Source organism: Peromyscus californicus, unplaced genomic scaffold, assembly GCF_007827085.1.
Source record: "Peromyscus californicus insignis strain IS unplaced genomic scaffold, ASM782708v3 Scaffold_9__1_contigs__length_137607984, whole genome shotgun sequence".
NCBI classification, from domain to species: Eukaryota; Metazoa; Chordata; class Mammalia; order Rodentia; family Cricetidae; genus Peromyscus; species Peromyscus californicus.
In genome coordinates, this window is record NW_026294617.1 from 44,537,464 (window position 1) to 44,565,421 (window position 27,958).

Consider the following 27,958-nt stretch of genomic DNA (forward strand, 5'->3'; position numbering starts at 1 on the left):
AAGCTGACTTCATTTTCTTTTTTTCCCTCTTTTGGAAGACTATTTTCTCCTACTAAGGATATTAAGGCAATATTTGAACTATAAATCTGCTCATGCTTTATCATTCCTTTTCAAAATTGCTGTTTATTAACAGAGTAAGAGTTTTAGACAGTTAAATCAATCAAGCTTTTGAGTTTTGTATTTTTTTTCCTGTTGTGGAATAATATCTTTTGTACACTGTGAAGATGTGTCACTCTGGTTAGTTTAATAAAAAACTGGACAGCCAATTTTTAGAATGGTAATACAAATTTTGACAAAAAGTGGTTTAGGTATATAACTTTGGACTATGATAGGATAAATAATACAGTACTTTCTCCAAATTTGCCAAATACAAATGGACTGGACATTGTAAATGTAACTCTTATCTAATAATTGTTCTTATTGTATATAGTTTTACTGTGTTAGAGTTAAAACCTTTCCTTTTTATTTAGACAAAAGGGGGAAATGTTGTGGAATAATCTTTTTGCAAACAGTGAAGTTGTATCACTCTGGTTGGTTTAATAAAAAGCTGAACAGCCAATAACTAGATAGGATTTTTGTGGCAAAGAGAACATGGGAAGAAGAATGTGGGGTTGCCAGCCAGAAGCAGAGAAAGCCACATGGCAGGAAGTAAACTAATAAAAATGGGTTAATTTAAGTTATAAGAACTAGTTAGAAACAGCCTAAGCTGTTGGCCAAGCTTTTATAATTTATAATGTCTCTGTGTCATGATTTGGGAGCTGGCTGGTGGAACAGAAAAATCCACCTACAATTTTCCTTCTAAAATTAGAAACTTACACTGTTTAAACTTTTAGATTTAAATCTTTTAAAAGTTTTATTTCTATTTTATATGTATGGGCATTCCACATGCGTGTACATCCATGCAACACATAAGTGCCTGAAGAGCACAGAGAAGGTATCAGATCCCCTAGGACTGGAGTTATAGATGGTTATGATCTGCCACATTGGGGCTGGAATCCAAACCTCAGTCCTCTGGAAGAACAATGAGTGCTCTTAACCACTGAGCCATTAATTAAATTGATTTCCATTCATTTAAAAGCCAAGGCATAGACACGGTACAAAAGATGTAGAAAACGAGCTGACAGTGCAGGGCAGAGCCCCATAAGCCCTGTTACCCTGTTCCTCAACCCCAGTTCCCCTCCCCAGTGGAGACGTGTTCCCAGTGCCTTGTGTTTTACAATGGCATCTCAGCAACTCAGAAACCATTCACCTTCTTTGTGTGTGAATCCTTTCACTGCATTTCAAATGTAACTTTTAATTTTAATTTTATGTGTGTGAATGTTTTGCCTGCATGTATGTCTACACAGCACTTCTATGCCTGGTGCTCATGGAGGCGAGAGGAGGGCACTGCATTGGTTCTCTGGAACTAGAGTCATGCATGGTTGTGGGCTACCCCATGGGTGCTGGGAACTGAACCTGGGTCTTCAGAAAAGGCAGCCAGTACTCTTTTTTTTTTTTTCTTTTTTTTTCTTTTTTTTTTATTAATTTATTTTGCAATACAATTCAGTTCTACATATCAGCCACGGATTCCCTTGTTCTCCCCCCTCCCGTCCCCCTCACCTTCCCCCCAACCCCCCCCCCCCATTCCCATCTCCTCCAGGGCAAAGCCTTCCCCACAGACTGAGGTCAACCTGGTAGACTCAGTCCAGGTAGGTCTAGTCCCCTCCTCCCAGGCCGAGCCAAACAATCCTGCATAGGCCCCAGGTTTCAAACAGCCAACTCATGCAATGAGCACAAGATCTGGTCCCACTGCCTGGATGCCTCCCAAACAGATCAAGCCAATCAACTGTCTCATCCATTCAGAGGGCCTGATCCAGTGGGGACCCCTCAGCCATTGGTTCATAGTTCATGTGTTTCCATTCATTTGGCTATTTGTCCCTGTGCTTTATCCAACCTTGGTCTCAACAATTCTCGCTCATATAAACCCTCCTCATTCTCGCTAATTGGACTCCCAGAGATCCACCCGGGGCCTAGTCATGGATCTCTGCATCCAGATCCCTCAGTAGTTGGATGAGGTTTCTAGCACAACAATTAGGGTGTTTGGCCATCCCATCACCAGAGTAGGTCAGTTCGGGCTGTCTCTCGACCACAAGGCAGCCAGTGCTCTTAATTTGACTCCATCCCCCCACAAATGACGAAATGTACATAGACAGATTGTCAGAATTATAGGATAGTGGATTAAGTTTGGTGGATATAAAATCACTAAAAAAAAATTGTATTAAGGGTCGGTGAGGTGGCTAAGTGGGAAAGCACTTACTGACCTAATGATCTGAGTTCATCCCTGGACTCATGGAAAGTGGAAGGAGAGAATGGATTATAAAAAAATTGTCCTCTGACTTTCACACATATGCTCACGCCTACCACATCCGTCATACATACAACAAGAACAAATAAAGCAATCATGTGACATTCACCTGAAAAAAGTAGAAAAGACTTTTTTTTTTATAAAAAAAAAAAAAAGAATGTCATCTTTAGCCCTACCTAAGAATATCTAATGCCTCCACATTTAGAGAAAGATGCATGCACGTTACTGTAATAGTGCTCTAGGAGGCTCGGTTCCCAGCACCCATGTGGCAGCCCACAACCATTCATAGCTCCAGGTCCAGAGAATCCAGTGCCCTCCTCTCGCCTCCATGAGCACCAGGCATGAAGGTGTTGCACAGACATACATGCAGGAGAGAACAAATTAGGAGAATAAGACCACACTGTTTTGTACAAAAGGTATTAAAGAAGCCTGAAATAAGTGGATGGTAATGCCGTATCTCCAGAAATGAAAGCACTGTCATTGTGGTACTCTTTTTTTTTTTTTTTTCAGGTTAGTTTATAGGTAAAAAGAATTTCCAATCAGCATTTTCACAGAATCCTTTATGAAACATGAGTATCTAAAGATAAAACTCTTAGAGAGTAAGACCAACCTAGAGCAGATTTGGGGTACACTTGTCTTACCGGCCTACACAGTAAGGGACAAGCTGCATTCTGGAATGCTAGATGTACAACATGCTTAAGTGACAGAGAATCAGTGTAAGGACTGAAAAGAACATTAAAGCCCTTTGAAAGGAAAAAAGAAAACAAGCCAGCTGTGGTGCTGCACACCTGTAATCCTAGAACCTGAGAGGCGGGGACAACTGGAGTCTACTTGGACTCCACAGACAATGCTCGGCCAGCCTTACTCTGTAGAGTAGGACCCTGTCTCAATACCCCTTCCTACAACAAAGGAGAAAGAGAAAGTAGATAACTAGAAACAGTACTTTATACAAACCCGAGTGGTAAATACACATGAGCACATGAAAAGTAGTTGCCCTCACTAGCAATGAGCTACCGATCAAATTAGCACTTGCATACTGCTTCACTAGACTTATTTAGATCAAAACTAAGTTCTAACATCTGACAGGTGCAGGAACTGATGAAGAGAGCAGCCAGAGCCTTCACACACCCTTCACATTAGAAAGCGATTTGGTGCATATTATACCGGAAGTTCAAGGATCTCTAAATCCAGTTGTTTTACTTTACACTGAGAACCTGTGAAGCGCATATTTGCCAAAATAATCAATGACAAGAATGTTTCCTGTAGCACTATTTAAGTAGTGAAAGTCGATCAAAAATGAGAATGGATAAATAAATAGTGGTATGTTCATATAATGGAATATTACATCCACTAAATGAATGAAACTACATGTACCAAGCTAGATAAATTAAAAATAGTATCAAAGCTACGATAGCATTTATATGAAGTTTAAAACCTTTTCTAGTTTTTATACTTTTTATATACTTCTAAGGTTCTCAGTATAAAGAAAAACAACTGGTTTTAGAGATCTGTGCATTTCAGATATTATAATACACACCAAGTAACTTGAAATTTTTTTCTAGTTTTTAAGCATTATATAAAAGTTTAATATAATAACTTACATAAAAGTTATTTTCTACTAATAATTTTTAAGTCATGCATTTCTAATACAGAAGTTAAACAACCCATGACTAAATGCCATAGTCTAGCTACAGGTTAACTTAAGGGTCTAAGGGAGGGCAACTGTACTGGAAAGAAATATGCAAGCACTTCTATTGTGCCAAGTTTCCTTCCTTGCTTCCTTGCCTCCTTCCTTCTTTCTTTCCTTCCTTCCTTCCTTCCCTTCTTTTTTTTTTTTTGGTTTTTCGAGACAAGGTTTCTCTGTGTAGCTTTGCGCCTTTCCTGGAACTCACTTGGTAGCCCAGGCTGGCCTCGAACTCACAGAGATCCGCCTGGCTCTGCCTCCCGAGTGCTGGGATTAAAGGCGTGCGCCACCACCCGCCCGGCCCTTCCTTCCCTTCTTCTTTCTTTCTCTTTCTTTATGCCTTTATTGTTATTTCTTTTTAAAAATACAATATTTTATCAACTCTTTTAGAATTTCATACAATGTATTTTGACCATATTCATTTCCTACTTTTCCCTCAATTCCTCCCAGATCCATTCTCACCTCTTCACCAGCCTCCAACTTTGTGTCCTCATTTTTTGTTTTTTTAATAACTTCATATTGAAGGCTGGAAAGTTGGCTCAGTGGTTAAGAGCACTTGTTTCTATTTCAGAGGACCTAATTTCAATTCCCAGTACTCATACGGTGGCTCACAACACTCTGTAATTCAGTCTCAGGGATCCAATGCCTTCTTCTTTTATATTTTTTTATTATTTTATTTTTTGCTTTTTGAGACAGGGTTTCTCTGTATAGTTTTGATGCCTGTCCTAGATCTTGCTCTGCAGACCAGGCTGGCCTTGAACTCATGAAGATCCACTGGCTCTGCCTCCTGAGTGCTGGGATTAAAGGCATGCACCACCACTGCCCTGCCCAATGCCTTCTTCTTACCTCTGAAGTCACCAGGCATGCATGTGTTACACATACATACATGCAGGCAACACACTCACACACATAAAAAAAAATGAGACAAATTTGTGCTGTCAATGTACTTAAGGGTATGGGGACATCCACTGGAGGAGCATGCATGGTTGACCTACCAAGGGTCACACTCTTAAAAGAAAAACTGACTCCCCTTCTCCCCAAAGCCAATAACTGCCAATGGCTCCTCAGCTAGGGGCAAGGGCTTATAAACTCCACCCTCCTTCATGCTGGAATGTTGACTGGCTTGATCTTGCACAGGTCTTGGGCAGCAACCACAGCTGCTGTGAATTCATGAGTTCAGGAGCCTGTCATGTCCACAAGACACTGTTTTGCTCTCAATCTTCCTGACCTTTGGGTCTTATAATCATCCCTCTTCTCTTCCTGAGCCCTGTGGAGTATGGGGTGGGATGATACAGAGGTACTATTTTGTAGGTGTCTAATATTTTAGATGAAGTAATACTGTTTGCCCAATTTGTTTCACTGTTTTAAAATATCTAAGAGAACTGGAAGGTGGGTTGGCATGGAGTAAGAGTGTACTGAAAAGTAGATGATTGGATAAAGAGATGATCTCACTTGAAGTTATCTGGAAGAAAGCTAAGTTAATAAGAAAGAAAACTATTGATAGTCCAGAAAGGATTTGGAATAAAAAGACAAAATTAAGCGCATGTTTGGGAACTTAGTGGGAAATTCCAGTGAGGAGTTAAAAGCAAAGCAGGAAGCAAAATGTTTAACACCAATGTGCTGATAGGGAGGGAACGTGGCCACGAACTGGGGACTGGAATCCAGTAAGGGCTGATTATTTTGCGAGTAACTCTGGGAGAAGGATTCGAGGCTTGCCTGAAAATGTTCTGATTCTACAAAGCTTAGAGTGATGACTAAATGTATTTGACAGAATCATGATGTCTAAGGGACAGAATTTCTCAGCACAAGGATCTAAACACAAGAATGCGCTTGCAGTGGTTTAAATGTAATGTAAGCCATTTAAAAAATGACATGGCTGTAAGATTTGACCCACCCCAAAAGTCTTAGAATGTCCCAGGATAAATGTGGAAAATGTGTGTTATTGCTATTAAAATGGTAGTTTAGAAGCCTAGCACTTTATCTGATGAACATTAGCAATGGCTCTGGGCAACTGGCCCAAGTGCAAAAACAATGATAAATTGCAATAATAAATTAAGATGATCCCAAGCAGGGGATCCAGAGTGTTGACAATGTGGGTAGTGCTTGAAGCTACAATGAAGTATTCTCTGAGAACTTGGATACAAGATTTCTCTTTGAGAATTGTTGTGGAATATTAGTTTAAGATGTGTTACATTCATTTATGTTGTGGAATATTTGTTTAATGATGTAAAGATGTGTTGCATTCTTTTATGCTTGCATTTGTTTAACTCTGTGAAGCTATGTTACTTTGCCTGCTGAAAACACCGGATTGGTCCAATAAAGGGCTGAACGGCCAACAGCTAGGCAGGAGAGAGGATAGGTGTGGCTGCCAGGCAGAGAGAATAAATAGGAGGAGAATAAAGAGGAGGAGAAATCTAGGAAGAAGAGCAAAAGGAGCGAGGATCGAGAAAAGGAGAAGGAGAGGAGGATGCCAGGGCCCAGCCACCCAGCCATACAGCCAGCCATGGAGTAAAAAGGAAAGATATATAGAATAAAGAAAGGTAAAAAGCCCAGAGGCAAAAAACGTAGTTAAAGAGAAATGAGATTAATTTAAGTTGAAAGGCTGGCTAAAAACAAGCCAAGTTAAGGCCCGGCATTCATAAGTAAGAGTAAGTCTCCATGTATTTATTTGGGAGCTGGGTGTCAGACCCCCAGAGAGTTAAAAACAAAAACCTAACTATAGAGAATGAAATCAATGTAGTCTACTTGTATGAATGGGATTAGTCAGCTCAGGGGGCTCAACAGAAACAGGTGAGTCGGCACTGAGGCTTGACTATGACAGCAATGGGGAGGATGGACTATAATCAATAACAATATCCCCTCTCCAAAAGTCAGAGCAGAGACTTGGTCAGAACAACAGGAGACATAAAAATTCTGATCCATATGAGTTATCATTTTTATTATAAATAAATTATTGTTGTAACATATCAAAATTGTATTTATACAGCACAATTTGTATAGCTTTGCCCACCTACTGACAAATTGCATTTTGCTGACCACTAACTTAAGGGTTTTATGCAGGATGTCACGAGGTACAGTCTTTCCCTGACATAGACACCTTCCTTACCATGGAAAACCCCCAGATATTAAAAATATTTAGGGGCTGGAGAGATGGCTCAGCGGTTATTAAGAGCACTGGCTGCTCTTCCAGAGGTCCTGAGTTCAATTCCCAGCAACCACATGGTGGCTCACAACCATCTGTAATGAGATCTGGTGCCCTCTTCTGGCCTGCAGGCATATATGCAGGCAGAACACTGTATACATAATAAATAAATAAATCTTTTTAAAAAAATATTTAGCTGGAAAGAGAAGCCATAAATGAGACCTGACAACTGTTCTTCAAGGGTTTGAAGTTTTTCTCTTAGGAACTGAGGCTGGACCTTAATGGCTGAAAACAGAGACTTAGACAAAAAAATGAGTAAAATGTTTGAGTAGCAAGATTTCTTCTGGGTAAAAGGAGGAATGTGGTATGTCTTAGTTTCTTTTCTTGTTGCTGTGATTAATACTCTGACAAAAGCAACTTAGGGGAGAGAGGGTTTACAATTTGGGTCTACAATTCCAGGCTACTATTTATCATGGCTGAGAAGTTCTGGTGGAAGGAACTTGAGGCAGCTTGGTCTAGTTGTATCCAAAGTTAGGAAGTAGAAAACAATGAATGTTTGTGCTCTGCGAGCTTTCTCCTTTTTAGAAGTCCAGAACCCAAGCCCAGGGAATGGCAACACCCATTATTAGGGTGGGTCTTTCCCACGTCAATTAATATAATCAAGGCAATTCCTCACAGACATGCTCAAAGATAAACCCAATCTAAATGATTCACATGTGTGCTTGGAGATTTGTCTTCTAGATGATTTCAGATCCTGTCAAGATGATAATCAACACTAGTCATCACACACAGTAACTTTTAACTTCCAACAGTTGTTGGAAGAGCTGTGTCTTTGTCAAGATTCTCTTTTTTTTTTTTTTCCCCTTCAAGACAGGGTTTCTCTGTGTAGCCCTGGCTATCCTGGAACTCACTCTGTAGACCAGGCTGGCCTCAAACTCAGAGATCCACCTGCCTCTGCACCTGACCCCACCCGCCCAGTGCTGGGATCAAAGGCATGGGCCACTACCACCCAGCAAGATTCTTGAATCATAAGCAACAGTAGAAGTCCAGAGAAGCATAAAATGATGATGACGGTGCTGGTGCTGGTGGTGGTAATAGATGGTGCACAGGCTTGAAGGCAGCGCTGAAGTACCTGATCTCAGCAGAAAGAGTGGGCAACACAGACACAGTTTTAGAGAACACAGAAAGGGAGTACTATCTCTTCCAGCTACTAGCATGATAAATCACTCTCTGCTGATTTCTTTCTCAGAATTCCAGGGAAACTAAATTCTACTTGTTAATCTTAGATGGAGGATTTTGCTCTCCATTCTTCTGTTAGTAGCAGAGTTGGAGCAATCCACAGTAGGAGCCTTGCTCAAGGCCCCATCAAAGTACCTTGTGATACAGAGTCAATAGTTAACAAAGAGAAATTTAAGAGGGAGGTGTGGGAGCCCGTTCTCGGGTTCCTCGTGGCTTTACCCAGCAGGTCCTCATAGAGGATGATTAGGACCACGGGCCTGAGTGCAGGTGTCTGAGATGGTCTGCACTTGGTTGTGCTGGGGGAGGAGGTCTTTTGCTCCACCCCTTGGCGTCTCTATAAAAACCCAGGGGCAGAGACAGTCGGGGCCATTGGAAAAGGTTCCAGGCCCTCTCGAGGCTATCTTTTATTTTCTATCTGTTTATCTCCGCAAGATTCTCCGCAATAAATCCTTCTATCTAATATTTCCTGCTGCTCGCACTCAAGAAAACTCTGGGGAACTGTGGGGGTGGTGGGTAAACGCCCCACAGGGAGGAAAACAATAAAACAACTTTCCCAGCCTCATGATACAGCAAGCAGAAGAGGCCATTTGTCAGGGGTCCCGAGGAAAAGATCGGTGCTGGAGAGAGGTTGGAAAAGGCAATTCAAAAGGAAACTGCTAGCTCTGTTCGTAAAGAAGAACTGAGAATAAGAATTAATTACTATGATCCAGGGTCATCAGGAAAGAGCCAGACTACAAGGGAGACCTGGGCCACATCCTAAGGAATAGAATTAACATAACTAATAGGCAGGTCAGCCAGGTCGGCACAGCGGACCAATCAGAGAAGAAAAAGGAGGAGTGGCTGGCTCCCACTGCTCCCTGGGGCTAGCTGGAGGAAGAGCAGAGAGACCACAGATAGCGAAGAAGTCAGAAACTGTTGGCTAGGTGAGGTGCTGGTTAGAGGACTTAGTCCCAACCGCCCTCCTAACGGCGTGTTTGACTTAAACGGCACCTTCACTGAACCAGTGGGGGACACGTAACAGGCCCAGTCCTAAAGTTCTGACATCTGTGAGGCAGGTTGAAAGAAACAAAAGAAAGCACAGGCCACTAGTGACCTCTGGTGGAAACAGCACAGGCTTTCGGGAACTTAACCTGAGTAGGTTTGTTTTTCCAAGGAAGATGAATAGCAATGATTCAGGCGGTTTACTTCTAGAGGGGTGAAGGAGGGAGCTGCTGGAAACAGCACAGGAATACTACCCAGAGAGTGAAAATGCACAAGCAATGCTCCATGTTTTGAGTCAGAATACGTTGATTAATGGTCTGGCAAAAAATTGGAACAAGTAAATTGCTGTCAAAGAAGGATGTTAGGGCAATGACCTTGTTGGCCAGTGGGGGAGTTGGTGCATTAAGAGTGAAGAGCAGGGTGCTGGAGAGATGGCTCAGTGGTTAAGAGCACTTGACTGCTCTTCCGGAGGTCCTGAGTTCAATTCCCAGCAACCACATGGTGGCTCACAACCATCTGTAACGGGATCTGATCCTTCTTCTGGTGTGCATGAAGACAGAGCATTCATACATGAAATACATGACTGAATCTTTTAAAAAGAGAGAGAGTGAGGAGCAAGTGAACATGACGACAGGCATGTGGAGAAAGCCTCGGCGCTTGCCGGAGCTCCTTTTTATAAGTCTTACAATCTGAACACATGTCAGTGTCTCAAGTCCCACAACTTGCCCCTCCCAATGGGTGTCTGTGCTAAGTGTGGGCAAACACTATTGAGTCGTGAGGATGTGGATGTGACAGGTGCTTAGTGCTTGAGGTCTTTGAAGCGGGACTAATCCGCAGGAAGGTCCAAGCCCAACCAGGAAGGTCAACCAGTGTTAAACCACACTGGATGCTGCACATGTCTCTGCTTTGGGATGTGTTTTCAGACTATATAATTTTAACACAGAGACAAAACAAAGGAAGGGGAAGATCGATTGGGATCTTAAAGGTTTGTGCTCATATTTGGGACTAATCACGGAGTTGAATTAACTGGAGACTGGCGGGTAGCACATGAAGCAAAGGAAAGGTTTTTACAGAGAGCGAGGCAATGCATAAGTAAACAGAATCAGCATCATCAAGCCCTGGGCAACTGTCATTTCTGGCAGGCGCGCTCTGGCAGTCCGTGTCTCATATTACCAGTGTGCCAGAGGCGTCACCTGCCGCCCTTCATTATTCAGCCGCCACACACCCTGCCTGCCTTGTTTGCTGATGTAGTTGTGCAGCTTGGCAGGTCTGCTTTTCTTAAAGTTGTTACACCCCTCTTCTCTATGACATTTCAAGGATGTAAAAATAGTCCCCAAAGAATCCATTTGTGAGATTTCCAACATTCAGGTTTCCGTGAGGGGGCGAAAGCTGGCCTAAGATAATGGCTTGTTCAGTTTTATTTTTCTAAGATACCAATTAAACCCCACATTACAGACATCACTGGCCTTTCCTCGTTCCCTTTGCTGGGAGGTATATAATCTTGGGCTCCGCGACTGGCTACTTTAGAGGTCTAGTCTAAAAACCAGTTTACTTACCAAAGATGAGCTAATGACTTTAATCTGTTCCAAAGCTTCTGTCAGGCTGTCCTCAATCTCAGCGTCATCTAAAGAGAAGAGGTCCCCAGCTCTTGAGAGATCTTTTTGTCCCAAAACCAATCTGAAAAGTTGATGCATGGTGAGTTGGATCAGTTGGCTTTCTGAGGACCCAGGGCCATGCTCAGCTCTCCACCGTCAGAGAGAGAAAACCATGCAGCCATAGGTACACTTCATATTCCACAAAGGGCCATTGTTCTTCAGACTTTGGGGTCTCCTCTGGCAGTCTCTGTAACAGAAACAAATGACACAGTGTGGACAGTGGCAGCCTGGCAGATGGCATGAGCTCAGAATGTGACCTTGATAGCAGGGGCAGGGAGGAGAGGGCAAAGGAGAGGGAGAGAGAGAGAAAGTGGGGAGGAGAACTGGAAAGCCATACATAGAGTAATTAACTCTTGTTTGGTGGTATCTGAATGAGCCCTTTCTTATTTTTTTTTTTTTTTGTTAATCTCAGAAAATTTTTTCTTTCAGAAAATATCAGATTTCTCCAGAATTAAATTTGAAGCTTTGAAAGAGCAACACAAGACTCACACACTTTTTTTCCTGAACTGTCTTTTCTACACCCCCGCCCCGCTTTTCTCCGTGAGGCAGGTAAAGAAGAGAAAGAGCAGGGAATAAGTCCAGTGCTTGCTGGATCCCCTGCAAGCAGAGCCCATGGGAATTCAGTGCAGTGGAGGCTGAAGGAAATAGAGAGCATAGGAAGCATCTTTTAGAGCCATTGTGCAGGGCGGGCTCATCCTACCAGAACCTGACAGAGAGACTAGTTTACTCTCTTGGCTGCACGTCCCAGCTATATGGCAACAGAAATCCTTCCTTCCTTCAGTCTACAATTATCTCCTCACTTCAATCCTGTGCACTCTAATCAAATAGCCATGAGATAAAGGGCTTCATCTCGGTATGTGGGTTCGGGAGATCTCTCCTGAAATTGAACTTGAGTGCTGACGTAGAACATGATAGTATTGCAGGGCAGGCTAAACAGGAAGGCCTTTGGGATCAGGTATCTTCCCTGCATTACTCAGGTGGAATAAGACAATTTCACTTCACTTCTCCACTATGTAACAGAGTTCACAGAGAATAGAGCAGGGTGACAAGTTGGATACCTGGTTATTCTCTTCAGTTCCCTTCTGGAGCTAATGGAATTATAGATTATTTGCATTAGTAGAGACTTTAGCAGTCATTTGGTGGCCAGGGATGTTTGATGACTTCCTCAAGGTCCCTTAGTAGCTGTTGTAGGGCTAATATCCTGCTTTGGAGTGAGCAGACTTTCCACCACAGTGTACAGTGAAGTGGAAACTCTTCCTTCATGAAAGCAATTGGTAAGTGTAGCCGTTTTCTCAGAGAATAGGAGCCAAGAGTGAGGTACTTAAGAGCAGTAGATGACTCTGACCATCATTTCAGCGTGAATGAGTTCCCCAGAACAAGAGGGAGAAGAAAGAGGACTTTGTGGTCCCTTGGATACTCTCAGATCTCCCCTGGGAGGTACTGCTGTGGGAGCACCTCTCTATGCTGTATGCAGTCTTAAAGTTCAAGATGCTTATCCTCTGTTTACTGTGGTATCTAGACACAAGCCAAATCTTCCGTGGAATATTCAAGCCAATCTATCTGCAGTATTTCAATTATTCATGGGCCCTTTTTAGAGATTTCAAGGGCATTCTTATCTGTTGATGTACAATTTTTATACTATCTTCCAGCGTTAGAAAAATAAGGTTCACTCTGGCCAGGGAAACAGGTAGGCTAACACATCAGATCTTCACCTCTCCATCAGCTACTCCAAATCCAATCCCCCAGTCTCAGTCTCATGCCTAGCTCTACAGCAGACCACCTACCTGCCAACCCCACTCCCCACCCCTGCCACGAGCCTTCATCTCCAATAGACTACACAGATGTTCCCCTCCTAACCTCCCCCCACCAACTCTTTGCTTTTTCCCACCCCCAGCTACTCCAGCCAGGGAAGCAGGTAGGCTAGCTGTAGATCTGCACCTCTCCTTCTGTTTCTTCAAATCCAGTCCCCCAGCCTTGTCCCCAGCCCTGCCACAGAACATCTGCTTCAGCTTCCTTTCCCCCTGTACCCTCATCTCCGGTAAATCCCATAGATCTTCCTCTCCTAACCTCCCTCCCCAAACTGTTTGCTTTGTCCCAACCCCCAACCCCAGCAGGACCCTGGGAAGCCACAGGACACTTTGACTAGGCAAGTAAGCAGGCTAACTGCAGATCCTCATCTTTCCCTCCATTTCTCCAAGTCCAATCCCTCAGTCTCACACCCAGCTCAATAGTAGATCTTCTGCTGTGACCTTTCCTCACTGTCTGGCCCCATTCCCAGGAGACAAACTAAACAGATCCTGGTGGAGTTCTCTGGTTTCTTCCCTCCTGTGAACCCCCTCAAACCCACCCCAACCCATTCCCATTCTGCAGTGTCAGCTCCCAATACTCAGAAACACGTTACCTAGAACCCCCAGTATAATTTCCTACCAGGCAATACACAGCCACTATACTCTCCTAAGCACCAGAAAGGGTAACAAAAACTAAGGAACAAAACACCCACCCAACAAAGACAAGACCAGATATCAATACCTAGAAATTACAATCTTCCCAATCCATGATGTCCAGACTCTAGTGTAAAAACATAATCAATAACAGTCAGGACAACATGTCTCCACTAGAGCCCAGCAACCCTGTCAGAGCAGGTTCTGAGTATCCAACATAGCTGAAACACAGGAAAAATACCTTAAAACAGGCTTTATGAATATTATAGAGATATTTAAAGAGAAAATGAATAGGTCCCTTAAAGAAATATATGAAAACACAAACATTTGAAAGAAAATGAATAAAACAACTCAAGACCTGAAAGTGAAACTGAATCAATAAAGAAAACCCAAACTGAGGGAAATCTGGAAATGAAAAACTTAGGAACTCAAACAGAAACCACAGAGGCAAGCTTTACCAGCAGAATACAAGAGATGTAGAAGAGAGAATATTAGGCATTGACGACATAATAGAATAAATGGATACCTTGGCCAAAGAAAATGTTAAATCTAAAAATCTCCTGGCACAAAACATCCATGAAATCCGGGACACTATGAAAAGACCAAATCTAAGAATAACAGGACTAGAAGAAGGAAAAGAAACCCAGGGCAAAGGCACAGAAAATATATCCAGCAAAACCATGGAAAAATATTTCCCTAACTTAAAGAGGGAGAGGCCTATCAACATACAAGAAGTTTACAGAACACCAAATAGACTGGACCAGGAAAGGTAATCCAAACACTAAACATACAGAAAAAAAGAAAGAATATTAATAGCATCAAGAGAAAAAGACCAAGTAACATTATGATGACATTTTGTTGTCAACTTGACTAAACCTATAATTAACTAACCCCCCCAAAATGACTGGGCACACATGTGAGGGTTTTTTGCTTAATTAAATCATTTGAATCCACTTCTAATCTGAATCTTTGAGGTGGGAAGACATATCTTTAACCCAGATATTTTGAGGTGGGAAGATTCACCTCTAATCTGCTGGAAGCCGATATAAAGACATGGAAGAAGGAAGCCTTGCTCTTAGCCCGCTTGCTCTTGCTCTCACTAGCAAGTCCGTTCTGTCACTGGCACTACAGCTCACTTCTCTGGGATTCAAGATACTGAAGACCAGCTTATATACTCTGAAGACATCCATTGGGCTGAACAACTACTGGATTCTTGGACTTCGTGTTCATAGAAGTCATTACTGTATTAGCGGGACCACAGCCTGTAAGTCATTCTAACAAATCCTATATCCATCCATCCATCCATCCATCCATCCATCCATCCATCCATCTATCTATCTATCTATCTATCTATCTATCTATCTATCTATCTATCTACATAGATATAGATGTGTGTGTGTGTGTGTGTGCGTGTGTGTGTGTGTGTATGTGTGTGTGTGTGTGTGTGTGTGTGTGTGTGTGTGTGTGTGTGTATGCATGTATGGTATGTATAAATTCATTCTACAAGGTAAGGTCTGTTTACTGTGGGGAACCCTGACTAATACAAACACCTATACCCCAAACACAAGGACACCAAAGTTTGTAAAAAAAAGAACAAAAAAACAAAAAACCCGTAGTATAGCTTAAATCATTTATTGACCCTTACATATTGACAGTGGGAGACTTCAATACTCCACTCTTGCCAACAGACAGGTCATCCAGACAAGAACTAAGCACTAAACTGCTAGAGCTAACTGATGTTATAAACGAAATGGACCTAACAGACATTTACAGAACATTTCATTCAAACACAAAAGAATATATCTTCTTCTCAGCACCTCATGGAACTTTCTCCAAAACTGACCACATACTCAGATACAAACCAAGTCTCAACAAATACAAGAAAACTGGAATACCTCCCTGCATCCTATCAGACTATGAAGGACCAAAGCTAGATTTCAACAGCAGAAACAACAGAAAACTTACAAGCTCATGGAAACTGAACAACTCTCTACTGAGTGAAAAATGGGCCAAGACAGAAATTAAAAAAAGAAATCAAAGACTCTCTAGAATTGAATGAAAATGAATACAGACCATACCCCAACTTATGGGACACAATGAAAGTTGGGCTAAAAGGAAAGATCACAGCACTAAACGCCTACATTAAAAAAAAAAATTGGAAAGATTTCATTCTAGCAACTGAACAGCATACCTGAAAGCTCTAGAAAAAAAATCATATCTAAGAGGACTAGATGGAAAGAAATAATTAAACTCAGGGCTGAAATTAATAAAACAGACACAAAAACAGCAACAAAACACCACAAAGAATCAATGAAATAAAGAGTTGGTTCTTGAGAAAAATCAGTAAGAATGACAAATCCTTATCCAAATTAACTATAATACAGAGAAACAATACCCAAACTAACAAAACCAGAAACAAAAAGGGGCCCATAACAACAGACATTGAGGAAATCCAGGGAATCATAAGGACATACTTTAAAAAAACTATACTCTACCAAACTGGAAAATCTAAAACAAATGGATAATTTTTTTCAATACATACCACTCACCAAAGCTAAATCAAGATCAGATAAGCAAATTTAAACAGACCTACAACCCCTAGTGAATTAAAAGCAATCATTAAAAGTCTCCCAACCAAAACAAAACAAAAGAGCCCACAGGTTTTAGTGCAGAATTCTACCAGTGTTTCAAAGAAGAGTTAATGCCAATACTCCTCAATTCATTTCACAAAATAAAAACAGAAGGAACATTGCCCAATTCATTTTATGAGGCCACAGTTACCCTGATACCCAAACCACATAAAGACCTAAAAACAAAAGAAAATTATAGACCTATTTCCCTTATTAACATAGATGCAAAAATACTCAAAAAAATACTTGCAAACCTAATCCAAAAACACATCAAAAAGATCACCCACCATAATCAAGTAGGTTTCATCCAAGAGATGCAGGGATGGTTCAATGAATGTAAATCAATAAATGTAATTTACCATATAAACAAACTGAAAAAACAAAAACAACACTTGATCATCTCAACAGAAGCAGAAAAGGCCTTTGACAAAAATCTAACACCCCTTCATGAAAGAAGTCCTGGAGAGATTAGGGATACAAAGGATATAATTCAACATAATAAGGCAGTTTACAGCAAGCTCATAGCCAACACCAATTTACATGGAGAGAAAAAAGCAATTCCACTAAAATCAGGAACAAGATGTGTTTTTCCACTCTCTGTATATCTATTTAATGTAGCACTTTAAGTCTTAACTATAACAATAAGACAACTGAAGGGGATCAAGGAGCCACAAATTGGAAAGGAAGACATCAAAGTATCTTTACTGTGGATAATATGATAATGTATATAAGTGACCCTAAGAATTCCACCAGGGAACTCCTACTGCTTTCAAGTACTTTCAGCATAGTAGTTGGATTAGCAATCTACATATTCAGTGAAATCTCCATCAAAGTTACAACACAATTCTTCACTGATCTTGGAAGGGTAATTTTCAGCTTCATATGGAAACACACACACACACACACACACACACACACACACACAAACAAAACAAACAAACAAACAAACAAAAAACCCAAAAAACAGAATAGCTAAAACAATCCTGAATAATAAAAGAACTGTTGGAGTTGAGACAGATGTGCAGCTTGGTCTGCTTAAGTGGCCCCTGGCAGTAGGATCAGGATCCATCCCTGGTGCCTGAGCAGGCTTTTTGGAGCCCATTACCTATGGTGGGACACCTTGCACAGCCGATATGTGTGTGTGTGTGTGGGGGGGGGGTTGGTCCTGTGTCAACTGAATGTACCAGGCTTTGCTACTCCCCATGAGAGGCCTTACCTTTTCAGAGGAGGGAAGAGGGTGGGTTTTTTTTGGGGGGAGGCTGTGGAGAGACGGGGAGGAGGGAACAGATGGGGATCTGTGGTTGGTATGCAAAACGAATAAACAATTTCTTGATTAAAAAAAAGAACTGCTAGAAGTATCACTATTCTCAATTTTAAGTTGTGCTACAAAGCCATAATAATGAAAACAGCATGGTATGGGCATAAAACTGACATACTGATCAACAGAATAGAATTGAAGATCTAGACATAAATCCACACACCTATGAACACCTGATTTTTGATAAAGAAGACAGAAACACACTGGAAAAAAGACAGCATCTTCAATAAATGGTGCTGGTCAAATTGGATGACTGCATGTAGAAGAATCCAAATACAACCATACTTTTCACACTGCACAAAACTTCAAATGGATCAAATACCTTAACATAAAACAAAATACACAGAGCTTGATAGAAGAGAAAGTGGAGGATAGTCCATTCATTGGCAAAGGAGAATATTTTCTGAACAGAACACCATTAGTTCAGGCACTGAAATCAACAATTAATGGGACTTCATGAAACCAAGAAGCCTCTACATGGGAAAAGACACCATCATTCAGACAAAGTAGCAGCCTACAGAATGGGAAAGGTTTTTTTTTGTTGTTGTTGTTGTTTGGGTTTTTTTTGTTGTTGTTGTTTTTAACCACTGCACATATGGTAGAGGGTATGGTAGTTCGAAAGAAAATGGTCCCCAAAGGGAGTGGCACTATTAGAAGATGTAGTTTTGTTAGAGGAAGTGTGTCATTATGGTAGTGGGTTTTGAGGTTTCCTATATTCATGCTACTCCCAGTGAGACAGACCATTTCTTGTTGCCAGCAAGATGTAGACAACACCATGTCTGCCAGCATGGCACCATGCTCCCTGCCATGATGACAATGAACTGAACTTCTGAAACTGTAAGCCATCATCTTAATTAAATGTTTTCCTTATAAGAGTTGCCATGGTCACGCTGTCTCTTCACAGCAATAGAAACCCTAACTAAGACAGAGAGCTAATACCCAAAATATATAAAGAACTTAAGAAATTAGGTAACAAGAAAACAAATAATCTAATTAAAAATGGGGTACAGATCCAAACAGAAAATTCTCAATAGAGGAAACTCAAATGGCTGAGAAACGCTTAAATAAAGTTCAACATCCTTAGCATCAGGGAATTACAAAGCAAAACTACTTTGTGATTTCATCTTACACCTGTCATAATGACTAAAGTCAACAAAATAAGTGACAGCTCATGCTGGGGAGAATATAGAGCAAGGGGAACACTCATTTGTTGCTGGTGGGTGTGCAAACTTGTACAGCCACTATGAAAATCAGCGTGGTGGTTCCCCAGGAAGGTGGGAACTGATCTACCTGAAGATCCAGCTATTCCACTCTTGGGAGTAGACCTAAAGGACACTTCATCCTACCACAGACACATTTGCTCAACCACGTTCATTGCTGCTCTATTCATAATAGCCAGAAACTGGAAACAACCTAGGTGTCCCTCAACAGAAGAATGGATAAAGAAAATATACTGTTACACAATGGAGTATTTAAAAAAATAGCATTTAAAAAAATGACATTGTGAAATTTTAATGGCAAATGGATGGAGCTAGAAAAATTTATTCTGGGTGATGTAGCCCAGAATCAGAAAGGCAAATATGGTATATATTTGCTTACATCTAGATATGAGCTGTTTAATCAATGATAACAAAGCTACAGTCCATAGTACTGTAGAGGCTAGGTACAGAGTAAGGGACTAGAGGGTACAGATAGATCTTGTTAGGAATGGGAAATAAAATAGATAATAATGGGGGGTGAATAGGAAGATCCAGTGGGGAAGAGGAGAGGAGAGGGGGCTGAGGGAGAGACAGCTAAAGGTAAGGGGCATTGAGGGGTAGTATGGAAACCTAATACAGTAGAAACTTTCTAAAATGTGTACAAATATGAAGGCTACATAAATGACATTACCAAATAATGAGAGAGACAGAGTCCCACCTCTGTCTTGTCACCAGAGGCTTCTAGTCCTGTGGTGATATTTTTGTGTGTGCTCTAACACATGAAGCCAGCCACTAGTTAGCCATAGAGGCCAGGCGGTGGTGGAACATACCTTTAATCCCAACACTTGGATCTCATGCCTTTGCTCCCAGTACTTGGGAGGCACACATGCCTTTAATCCCAGCACTAGGGAGATGGAGACAAGTAGTGATATGGCTGGGTGGAGAAAGGAATATAAGGTGGGAGGAGACAGGAGCTCAGTCTCCTCAGGCTGAGGAGTTGGTGAAGTGAGAGGTGGCTGTGGCTTGTTCCTTTGTCTCTCTGATCTTTCAGTGTTTATTCCGATATCTGGCCCCAGGTTTTTATCAACAACAATTAGGATTCATGCTACACAGTACTAAGGCTGGGTTACATCTAATCCAGTTGTTGGCCAAAGTGGTCCCATGGGAATCCCCAAACAACCCAGGCTGCTGCTGGAACAATAGGTTGCTCTTCACAAACTGACAACTAGGCCCTGTTACTGAAGGCAACATCCATACAACTCACTGAACATGGAGATGCTATGGAATGTCTTTCTATACACTGTGAATATGTGTTTCTCTGAATGGTTGATAAATAAAGTTGCACTGGCCAATGGCAGGGAAGGATAGAGCCAGGCAGGAAAATCCAAGAGAGAGATAGGAAGAAGAAAGGCAGAGGCAGGAGAGATGCCAGCCGCTGCCCAAGGAGAAGCAAGATGCCAGCAGACTGGTAATGCCATGGCTACGTGGCAAAACATAGATTAATAGAAATGGGTTAATTTAAGATGAAAGAGCTAGCTAAGCAAGAAGCCTGCCATAGGCCATACAGTTTGCAAATAATATTAAGCATCTGAGTGATTATTTTATAAGTGTCTTCAGGACTGCATGGCTGGGCGGGACCAGAGAAACCTTCCAGCTACATGGAGAAGTCCAGCTGGTGAGGCCACTGTTAGAAACAAATCTCCTAAAGCAGTGGTTATCAACCTGTAGGTCGTGACCCCTTTGGGGATGAATGTCCCTGTTCATTCATCATGAGGAATGATGAGCTACAATATCTTAAAAGGATGTTAGGTTAGTTCTCTTTTAACACATTCTTTTTCCAGTTGCAAGGGATAATCTCCATAAAATAATAGCCAGAAGCATAGATAAGGGATAGAAATGCGTTTTTGCTTTGGTCATTGGACAATGTCTGCACTTCATGGAGCAACTGAGCTGCCCCAGACACATCAGAGATGGAATCTGAAAGGAGGCAGAAGTGCATCCTATGGAGAGGAGCCCCACAGGCAGTTGGTCCCTGAGCTCCTTCCCACTCTACATGATGCCTGCTGTGAAGCATCTCAGGCATGCTTCCAGCTTGATCTACTGTTCCCTTCATGTGAAAACATTTCTTTAGGCACCATGATGTTTATACTGATTACCAACTTGATAGAACTTAAACTCACCATGGAAACTAATCTCTGGGCATGTCTTTGAGGAATTATGCAGATTAGGTCAACCGAGGTGAGAGGACCCATTTTAAATCTGGGTGGCCCTGTTCCTTGAGCTGGGGTTCCAGACTGAATAAAATGGAGAAAGTGAGCTGGGCATCAACATTCATTGCTTTCTGCTTCCTGACTTTGGATGTATGCCATACTTTCTCAACCATGATCGACTGTATCCCCTGGAACTGTAAACCAAAAGAGGCCCTTCTTCCTTAAAATGGCAATTCAACTAAATAGTCTGCCATGTGGATATGATCTAGAGAACAGTCTCCTGGGTATTACAAAAGAGAGTGAGGGAGTCAGAAGCAGTCCACCATTAGCAGAAGAGGATACTAAAGGCTCAGTAGAGGAAACGGCATTTGAGCAACATCTTTTCAGATACCAAGGAACTTACAGATTTCACTCATCACACATGTGCTAAACTCAGAGCAAGGGATGTTTTTTAAGGTAAGGTTGGGATTCTAGGCCTGAAAGATCATTGCTGCATACTTTTCCTTGTCTCATCTGCAAAACGGGTCTAATGCAGGGCTACTCTACCACGATATACTAAAGATCAAAGTTGATGACATGTAAAACGAAACTATTGGGATTAAGAAAACAATACCTTAAAGTGAAGGTGCTAGAAGTTGCCTTGGAGTAAAGTTTCAATATGACCTTGTGTCCTCCTGTCTCCTGATTCCTTTTCTCTTCCCCTCCCTGCAGAAAGCAAACCAAAGCAACTAGAATCTCTCTTCTGTAAGGCAGGTCACAGAAGCTAGAGCAAAGCAAACCACAAAGGATCTGCACTCTAATCTCTTGCCTGTGTGTTGGCACTAGCTATGACATTCTCTATCATAGCTTTTCTGACAGTAAGACTTTCTGTGACCTATAACCAAGAAGGAATGCTACACAGAGAGGCGAAGAAAGATCTGAAGAGAGAGTCAGTCTACTAACATTATATCAGACCCCTTCTAAGCAGTCAGATTTCTATATGGTTGTTTATGCATCAATGAACCCAAGCTTAAAAAAGGAACAGTTTACTCTGAGTTTATGGGTCTTCAGTTTGAAAACTCTTGTATCGCATAGAACTGTGATCTAACACTCCCTTCTTTGCCTGTCTTTTGATAAATGGTGTCAGACACGATAGGCAAGAAATATAACCCCCGTCTTTCCCCCAACACAACGAAGAGCTGGTGTTCGCCACCTTCAAGCATTATTCTGAGTACTTCCCAAGTTTTGAGTCATATGATTATGACAAGACATGCAATGAAAACCTGAAGCTAAGAGAAAAGAATAAACAGCTGCCCAAATGCCCAAAGAACAGTTGCAGAGTTAGGACAGAAAGCTGTAGGTCTTCAGGTACAAAGCCCTCCCAGGACCTTTCGTAGCCAAAGACACTACCATGCATGATTATGACAGAGCTGCCATCCCCTTACTGAAGGAATGCTCCCCTCTGGCTGCACCAAACTGCCTCTTTTTTTTTTTTTTTTTCTTTCAGAATTAGGATTGGCAAAGCAGTTATTTATTTTCTGGTCAATGTTTTGCTTAGATGTCTGGTTTCTCCTGCTTGTTTATTTTGTAACTGAAGCTGAAGACATGGCCTGAGCCTGGTCAAATCTGCCTAATCTCTACTACTTATCTTTTTAGTATTGGTGCATACCTTTCCTTGTCTCATCTGTATTGTAGTACTGTGGACCAGATATATGTATATATGTGCACACATGGTTGGCACATATGTGCACACATAAAACATGCATATACACGTATGCATACTCAAATCCTTTCTGGGCACTAAGCTCTTGGTTAGACACTTTTCAATATACCTACTAACCTAGTGGGTGGATATAGAAGAGTAGTCATTCATTACTTTAAATGCCTTTCCTGAGGTTACACATAACCAAGAAGAAATCTGTTTTATAAATTGTCTTACTACCCTGCGCTTTTCATTTATCTCATAATTTGCTCCCCTCGATGTGTAAGGGAACCTAACTTGAGACCTACTCTCTTTTCTTAGTTTTAAATTTGTTTGTTTGTTTTTAAGGAGGTACCCATTGGCAAGTTAACTTTCCTAAAAAAAACAAAAAAAACAAAAAAACAGGCGCGACAAAAGAGGAATGATTCGGCGTGGAGCGGCCCATTTCAGGGAGTCGCAGCTGTCCCCGCAAACTCAGTTTACCTGCGAGCTACTCCTCCAAGGCTCACTTGCTGTCACTGGCCGAAAGCTTCTAGACGGCTGGGGCGGGAGGCGGACAGAGAACCCGCAGCTGTCCACCCGCCGCTGCCGCGAGGAAGAATTCCAGGAATGCGGCGGAAGCCACCAGCTGCTCCCAGGGCGGGTCAGGTGACCGGCTGCTCGCCCTCGCTGGGCAAGCTACCTCCAAGCACAAAGGCAGCTCCAGTAAGGGAGAGCCGCTGCAGCCCGAGAAGACAGAGCGCCCTGTGTTCGTGGAAATCTACACTTTCCCTTCCGAGATTGGGTGGGGGTGGGGAAGCCACGCAGGAAGCCGGTCTGGTAGGTAGGGCCAGGTTGGAGCAGGTGATGGCATGGCCGCGCCCCAGCGGGAGCAGGAAACTCAAGAGTGAGATACAGAAATTCAAAACAGGGAGCCTTGTCTGGGTAGAGTCACCGCCTGGAAGAAATGATCTTTCCTCCCTGCCTCTAGATTAATGTCACTGCAAGTTTAAGGATATAAGGAGTTGCTAGAGGACGGCACAAACTCACTCCGTGGAACCACACACTTAATTTTCCACCCTGTCGTGAGCGTCTACATCAGTGATTCTCAACTTTCCTAATGCTGTAACCCTTTAATACAGTTCCTCCTGCTGTGGTGACCCCCCCAACCATAAAGTTATTCTCGTTGCTATTTCATAACCGTAGTGTTTCTACTGTTATGAGTCGTAATGTAAATATCTGATATGTGATCTCTATGAAAGGGTCATTTGACCTGCCCAGGGGTTGAGACCCACATGTTGAGAACCACTGATCTACATTATTGATTTGCATTTTTAAGTATTGCTACAAGAGTCAGAAAAAAGTTTATCTTGCTTAATCTATTGACACCCCAAAGAGTGTGTGTGTGTGGGGGGCATCTAAGCCCATTTATTTGTTTATCTATCTATCTATCTATCTATCTATCTATCTATCTATCTATCTATCTATCTATTTATCTATTTTTTCTTTCTTTTTTTTGTTTTTTTGTTTTTCGAGACAGGGTCTCTCTGTGTAGTTTTGTGCCTGTCCTGGAACTCACTTTGTAGACCAGGCTGGCCTCGAACTCATAGAGATCCGCCTGGTTCTGCCTCCCGAGTGCTGGGATTAAAGGCGTGCGCCACCACCGCCCGGTTTATTTATCTATTAAACAGGGTCTCACTATTCGTCCTTGGCTGGCCTAGACCAGACTTCTTATGTACACCAGCTTGGCCTTGTACTCACGGAGTCTGTCTTGCCTCCTGAGTGCTGGGCTTACATGTGTGAGCACCACACCCAACCTCTGAATTGTTTAAACAGCTGGGTGCACATTTAAAACTCTGTTTTAAACAATGAACTGTATTCTTTTAATCCACCTGCAGTCGGATCATGAAGGCAGTTCTCCTGCAGGTTAAGTCCATCTTCAGCAGGACAAAGATGTAGACACTGTCTGGCCTGGGGTGCTCCCCACAAAGGTAGGTCAGGGGCTACAAACAACGTTCTGAGAGAATAATGCCATGAATCATCCCAGGCACTTGGCATTCCATCATATTTTCTCACTGTCCTCACGGGCAGAACTGTCCACATGAAGAGTTCCTTGATAAAATGGAGACACCAACCGTTGCCCCCCCAAGAGTATTCTTTCTTAGTAATTTTCCAGCTTACAAAATAACTACTGAAGTCTCCCACTTGGACGGATTAGATAGAGTTCTTTCAACTTTAGTTTTCTGACTGCTGGTTTTGAAATCCTTAAATTTTGTTCAGCGTTCTTAAATGTTTTGAGCAGGTAGGGTTTGGAACTTGTCGTTCCATAGACACTGTCAAGAGGAGCAGCAGTGAGGGTGTAGGGACCTGGGGACACCTGGTCTTCAGTCTCAGCTATGCCACTCAGCAGTGGGGACGTGGGGCGGGGAATTAGCCTCTTTGAGGCTGTATCAAACACAAGTGGCATCAATCCTGTCCTTTCAAGTAGTCTTCTGCTTCTCTGGTACTGGACATGAAACCCAAAGCCTCATGAAGGTCAGGCCAGCACTCTACCATTGATCTATATCCCCAGCCTTCTTTTTGCTTTTTATTTGGGGACAAGATCTCCCTAAATTGCCCACCTTGGCCTTGAATTCACTCTGTAGCCAGGCTGGTCTTGAATTTGCGATCTTCCTGCCTCAGCACCTGAGTAGGTGGATTAAAACTTTATGCCTCCAGATCTTGGGCATTTTTGTTCTTACAGATAATTTCCTGTTAACACATCATTACATCATATTGTTTAAATGTCGAAACTCTATGGTACTATTAACTAAATTCAGTTCTTAGCATAAGATACTTCTGGTTTTTGTTGTTGTTTTCTATTTGTGCCATTTGTACATTTTGGTTGTACTTTTCCTCAATCGTAGGTCTGGACATAGTTCATTTGTATCATACAAATTTCACTAACTTGACTGGGTCCCTGTGGATTTGGGGGCAACTCTTATTTCTTGGAGAAGTAGCCTTACTTCTTACCTCCACCATGACTTAATAATAACAGTGGTTTTGTTTACAAATCATAGACAGACTAGGATGAAATGTATTTTAGACTTTTCATGGCTGGGTAACCCAAATACCTGTGTTTTCCATATTAGTATAATATTTACTCTGCTGTTTACCAGGCAGAAGGGAATGCCATTCCAGAGAACCAGGTACATTCTTGGTGACTTTTCAAGGTGACCTATACTCATTGTTCACTTATAAATACATTAATAATTTACTCTATCACAGGTCTGTAGATTCTGCTGTATAAGAGTTACCACAGGGCTCAGTCCCTCTAATATAGAGATAGTGCCTGTAGAACATAGAAAGCTCTTTAGGGGACGATTTTGATAAACATAATTAGCTCAAGAAGCCAATTAATTTCTTCTGAGGAATTCAAGCCTCTACCTTACAGGTTAGAATAGGCCTGATTTCCTATGTCAGAAAATTCTAGAATAGCAAGGTTTACATTTTGAGCAACGTGACTCTGCCTCAAAACATTTTCATTTAACTTACCTGAATTTAAAATGCCTACTGACTAACTTAGGGCCATTTGGATGCTAAGAAACTGAATAAATTTCCCAGATAGAGTTTTCTCTTGAAAGAGGGATTAAAGATTCTTTTGAAGGAACATCTTTTTCACAGGGTGTGAAAGAGCTACAGGCGTTCCCATGGGAATCACCGGAATATATTTCAGCTCTCCCCACAGATGGCTATTCTTCCCCAGGCAGCTCTGGGTCCCTTGGCTTGGCGTGTTGCTACATTTCACTTGTACCAGAAGCTGCCAATGCTAGATTAGCCCAAACAATTCTAAGAGACTCAGACCTCAGGGTTTTTGTCAGAATTCCTAACTCCAAATTTGTAGCAAGCTTCTTATAAGAACATACAAATGTTAAGTTTGGTCATCTCTTTAGTTAAAAGCTCAAAACATGTCATTTTAAACACAAATTGCAAGTTTTGAACACAGCTGGAGAAGTGTTTCCCTTTATGGGCAATGAGAGGCAGCATATCACATCTAACAAACTTTATAAGCTGAGAATTCAGTGGTCTTTCAGGATGATTTCATAGTTTGCCTACGTATGCTTTATCACCTGCAACTTTTGACTTGGCAGGTCATATTTTCTCTAGAACAACATGTATCTTGGTTTTCAAAATCTGAATTCAAATTCTGTTTGGCTAATATTTTTCAGGAAACATGCCCAAATTCTCAAAACGTGAGGAGCACACAGTGTTGAGCATATGATTGTTTCATTTAAACTCCCAATATTACTGCTGACGAACAATTCAAATGATTTCCTACCTTTATAATCTTTAAAAAATGGATTCCGTGGAACCCGAATGTTGATCATTCTGCCGATTTGAATTTGCATTTGAGAGAACAAAGAAGTGGTTAGATTAGATCATGATTTATAAGATACACCTAGCACAATGATGAACAGTGTCCAACCCACTGACTTTGGGATGATGCTTCTTAGCTTTCTGCGAAGGTAATAGCAGGGACAGTTCCTCTGCTCGTGGCAAAAGCTTCCTAAGGTGAACGAATGTGTGAAAAGGAGACCACAGTTATGGAGAAAAACAATAAAGTACACACTAGGAGTCTAGCACGATTACCTGGCCCTAGTAGTTTAGAGACATGTTTTAGTAACCCACAGAAAAGCGGACGTCCATACCCCAAAAACTAAACACACACACACACACACACACACACACACACACACACACACACACACACACACAGCTCCTAACTGCATTTCATCTGCATAATCAGCCAGCCCTTGGAAGTTTCTCTGCTCTACTTCCCAGGCCCCCTCCATTCTCGCCACCCTGCAGTTTCTGGCCTTTACTTTGCTTGGCTTTTGTTTCTGCCGAACAAAAGGACAGGAAAGAAGACAGGCATACCTCCTAACACAGGACCCTGGCAGGTGCAGGCAACAGAAGGCAAATGCTTGATCCTTAGAGTGCTTCAGCGGGCACCCAGGACCGTGCTCAGAGGCAGCCCTGCAGCGCCTGCCTGTCCTGTCCGTGGCTGTTGGCACCTCCCTGTGTGTTTGTCAAGCTGGCTCTGCACGAGAGTCCCTCCTGTGGACTCACGAGCGGGATCAGGCGAATGAGTAACTTTCCTCCGTTTTTTTCCGAACTTCTGTGTAGATCTAACAATTGGCACAAAGCTCCACTTATTTCCTTGGTAGATTTACAGCAGCTCCTCCAAGCCAACTGGTAGTGTGAAAGGATTGGGTTTGCTACCAACCAGTAATTTAGGCTCTGTCAATGAATAACTCACTTTAAAGAATCAAGGAAGTTTTAGGTTAATATCAGATGTGGGGCCTTTATAATGACATGAGGGAAAAGGGGTGGGGAGAGATGGGGTCATGGAATGAGAGGGTATTTAAGCCAAATATGATAGGAGAAAAACACTAAATAGCAAAGAAAATGTGCC

General features: G+C 42.0%; 1 protein-coding gene across 5 annotated transcripts in view; it reads right to left on the bottom strand.

Moving 5' to 3' along the window:
• The window catches only part of Veph1 (ventricular zone expressed PH domain containing 1), a 237,394-nt gene extending 209,696 nt beyond the window's left edge, over nt 1–27,698 (bottom strand). For 2 of the 5 annotated variants that reach the window (XM_052730063.1, XM_052730064.1), the window contains exons 1-2: nt 27,421–27,698; nt 10,947–11,232 (exon numbers count right to left, since the gene is read on the bottom strand). In XM_052730063.1, the coding sequence (XP_052586023.1) occupies nt 10,947–11,084 (138 nt within the window). In that variant the 5' untranslated portion in view covers nt 11,085–11,232; nt 27,421–27,698. Of the gene's footprint in view, nt 1–10,946; nt 11,233–21,456; nt 21,549–23,007; nt 23,297–27,420 lie in introns of those variants that run through there. The other 3 variants (XM_052730062.1, XM_052730059.1, XM_052730061.1) reach the window with 3 other exon arrangements.
• Nucleotides 27,699–27,958: the final 260 nt, after the last annotated feature.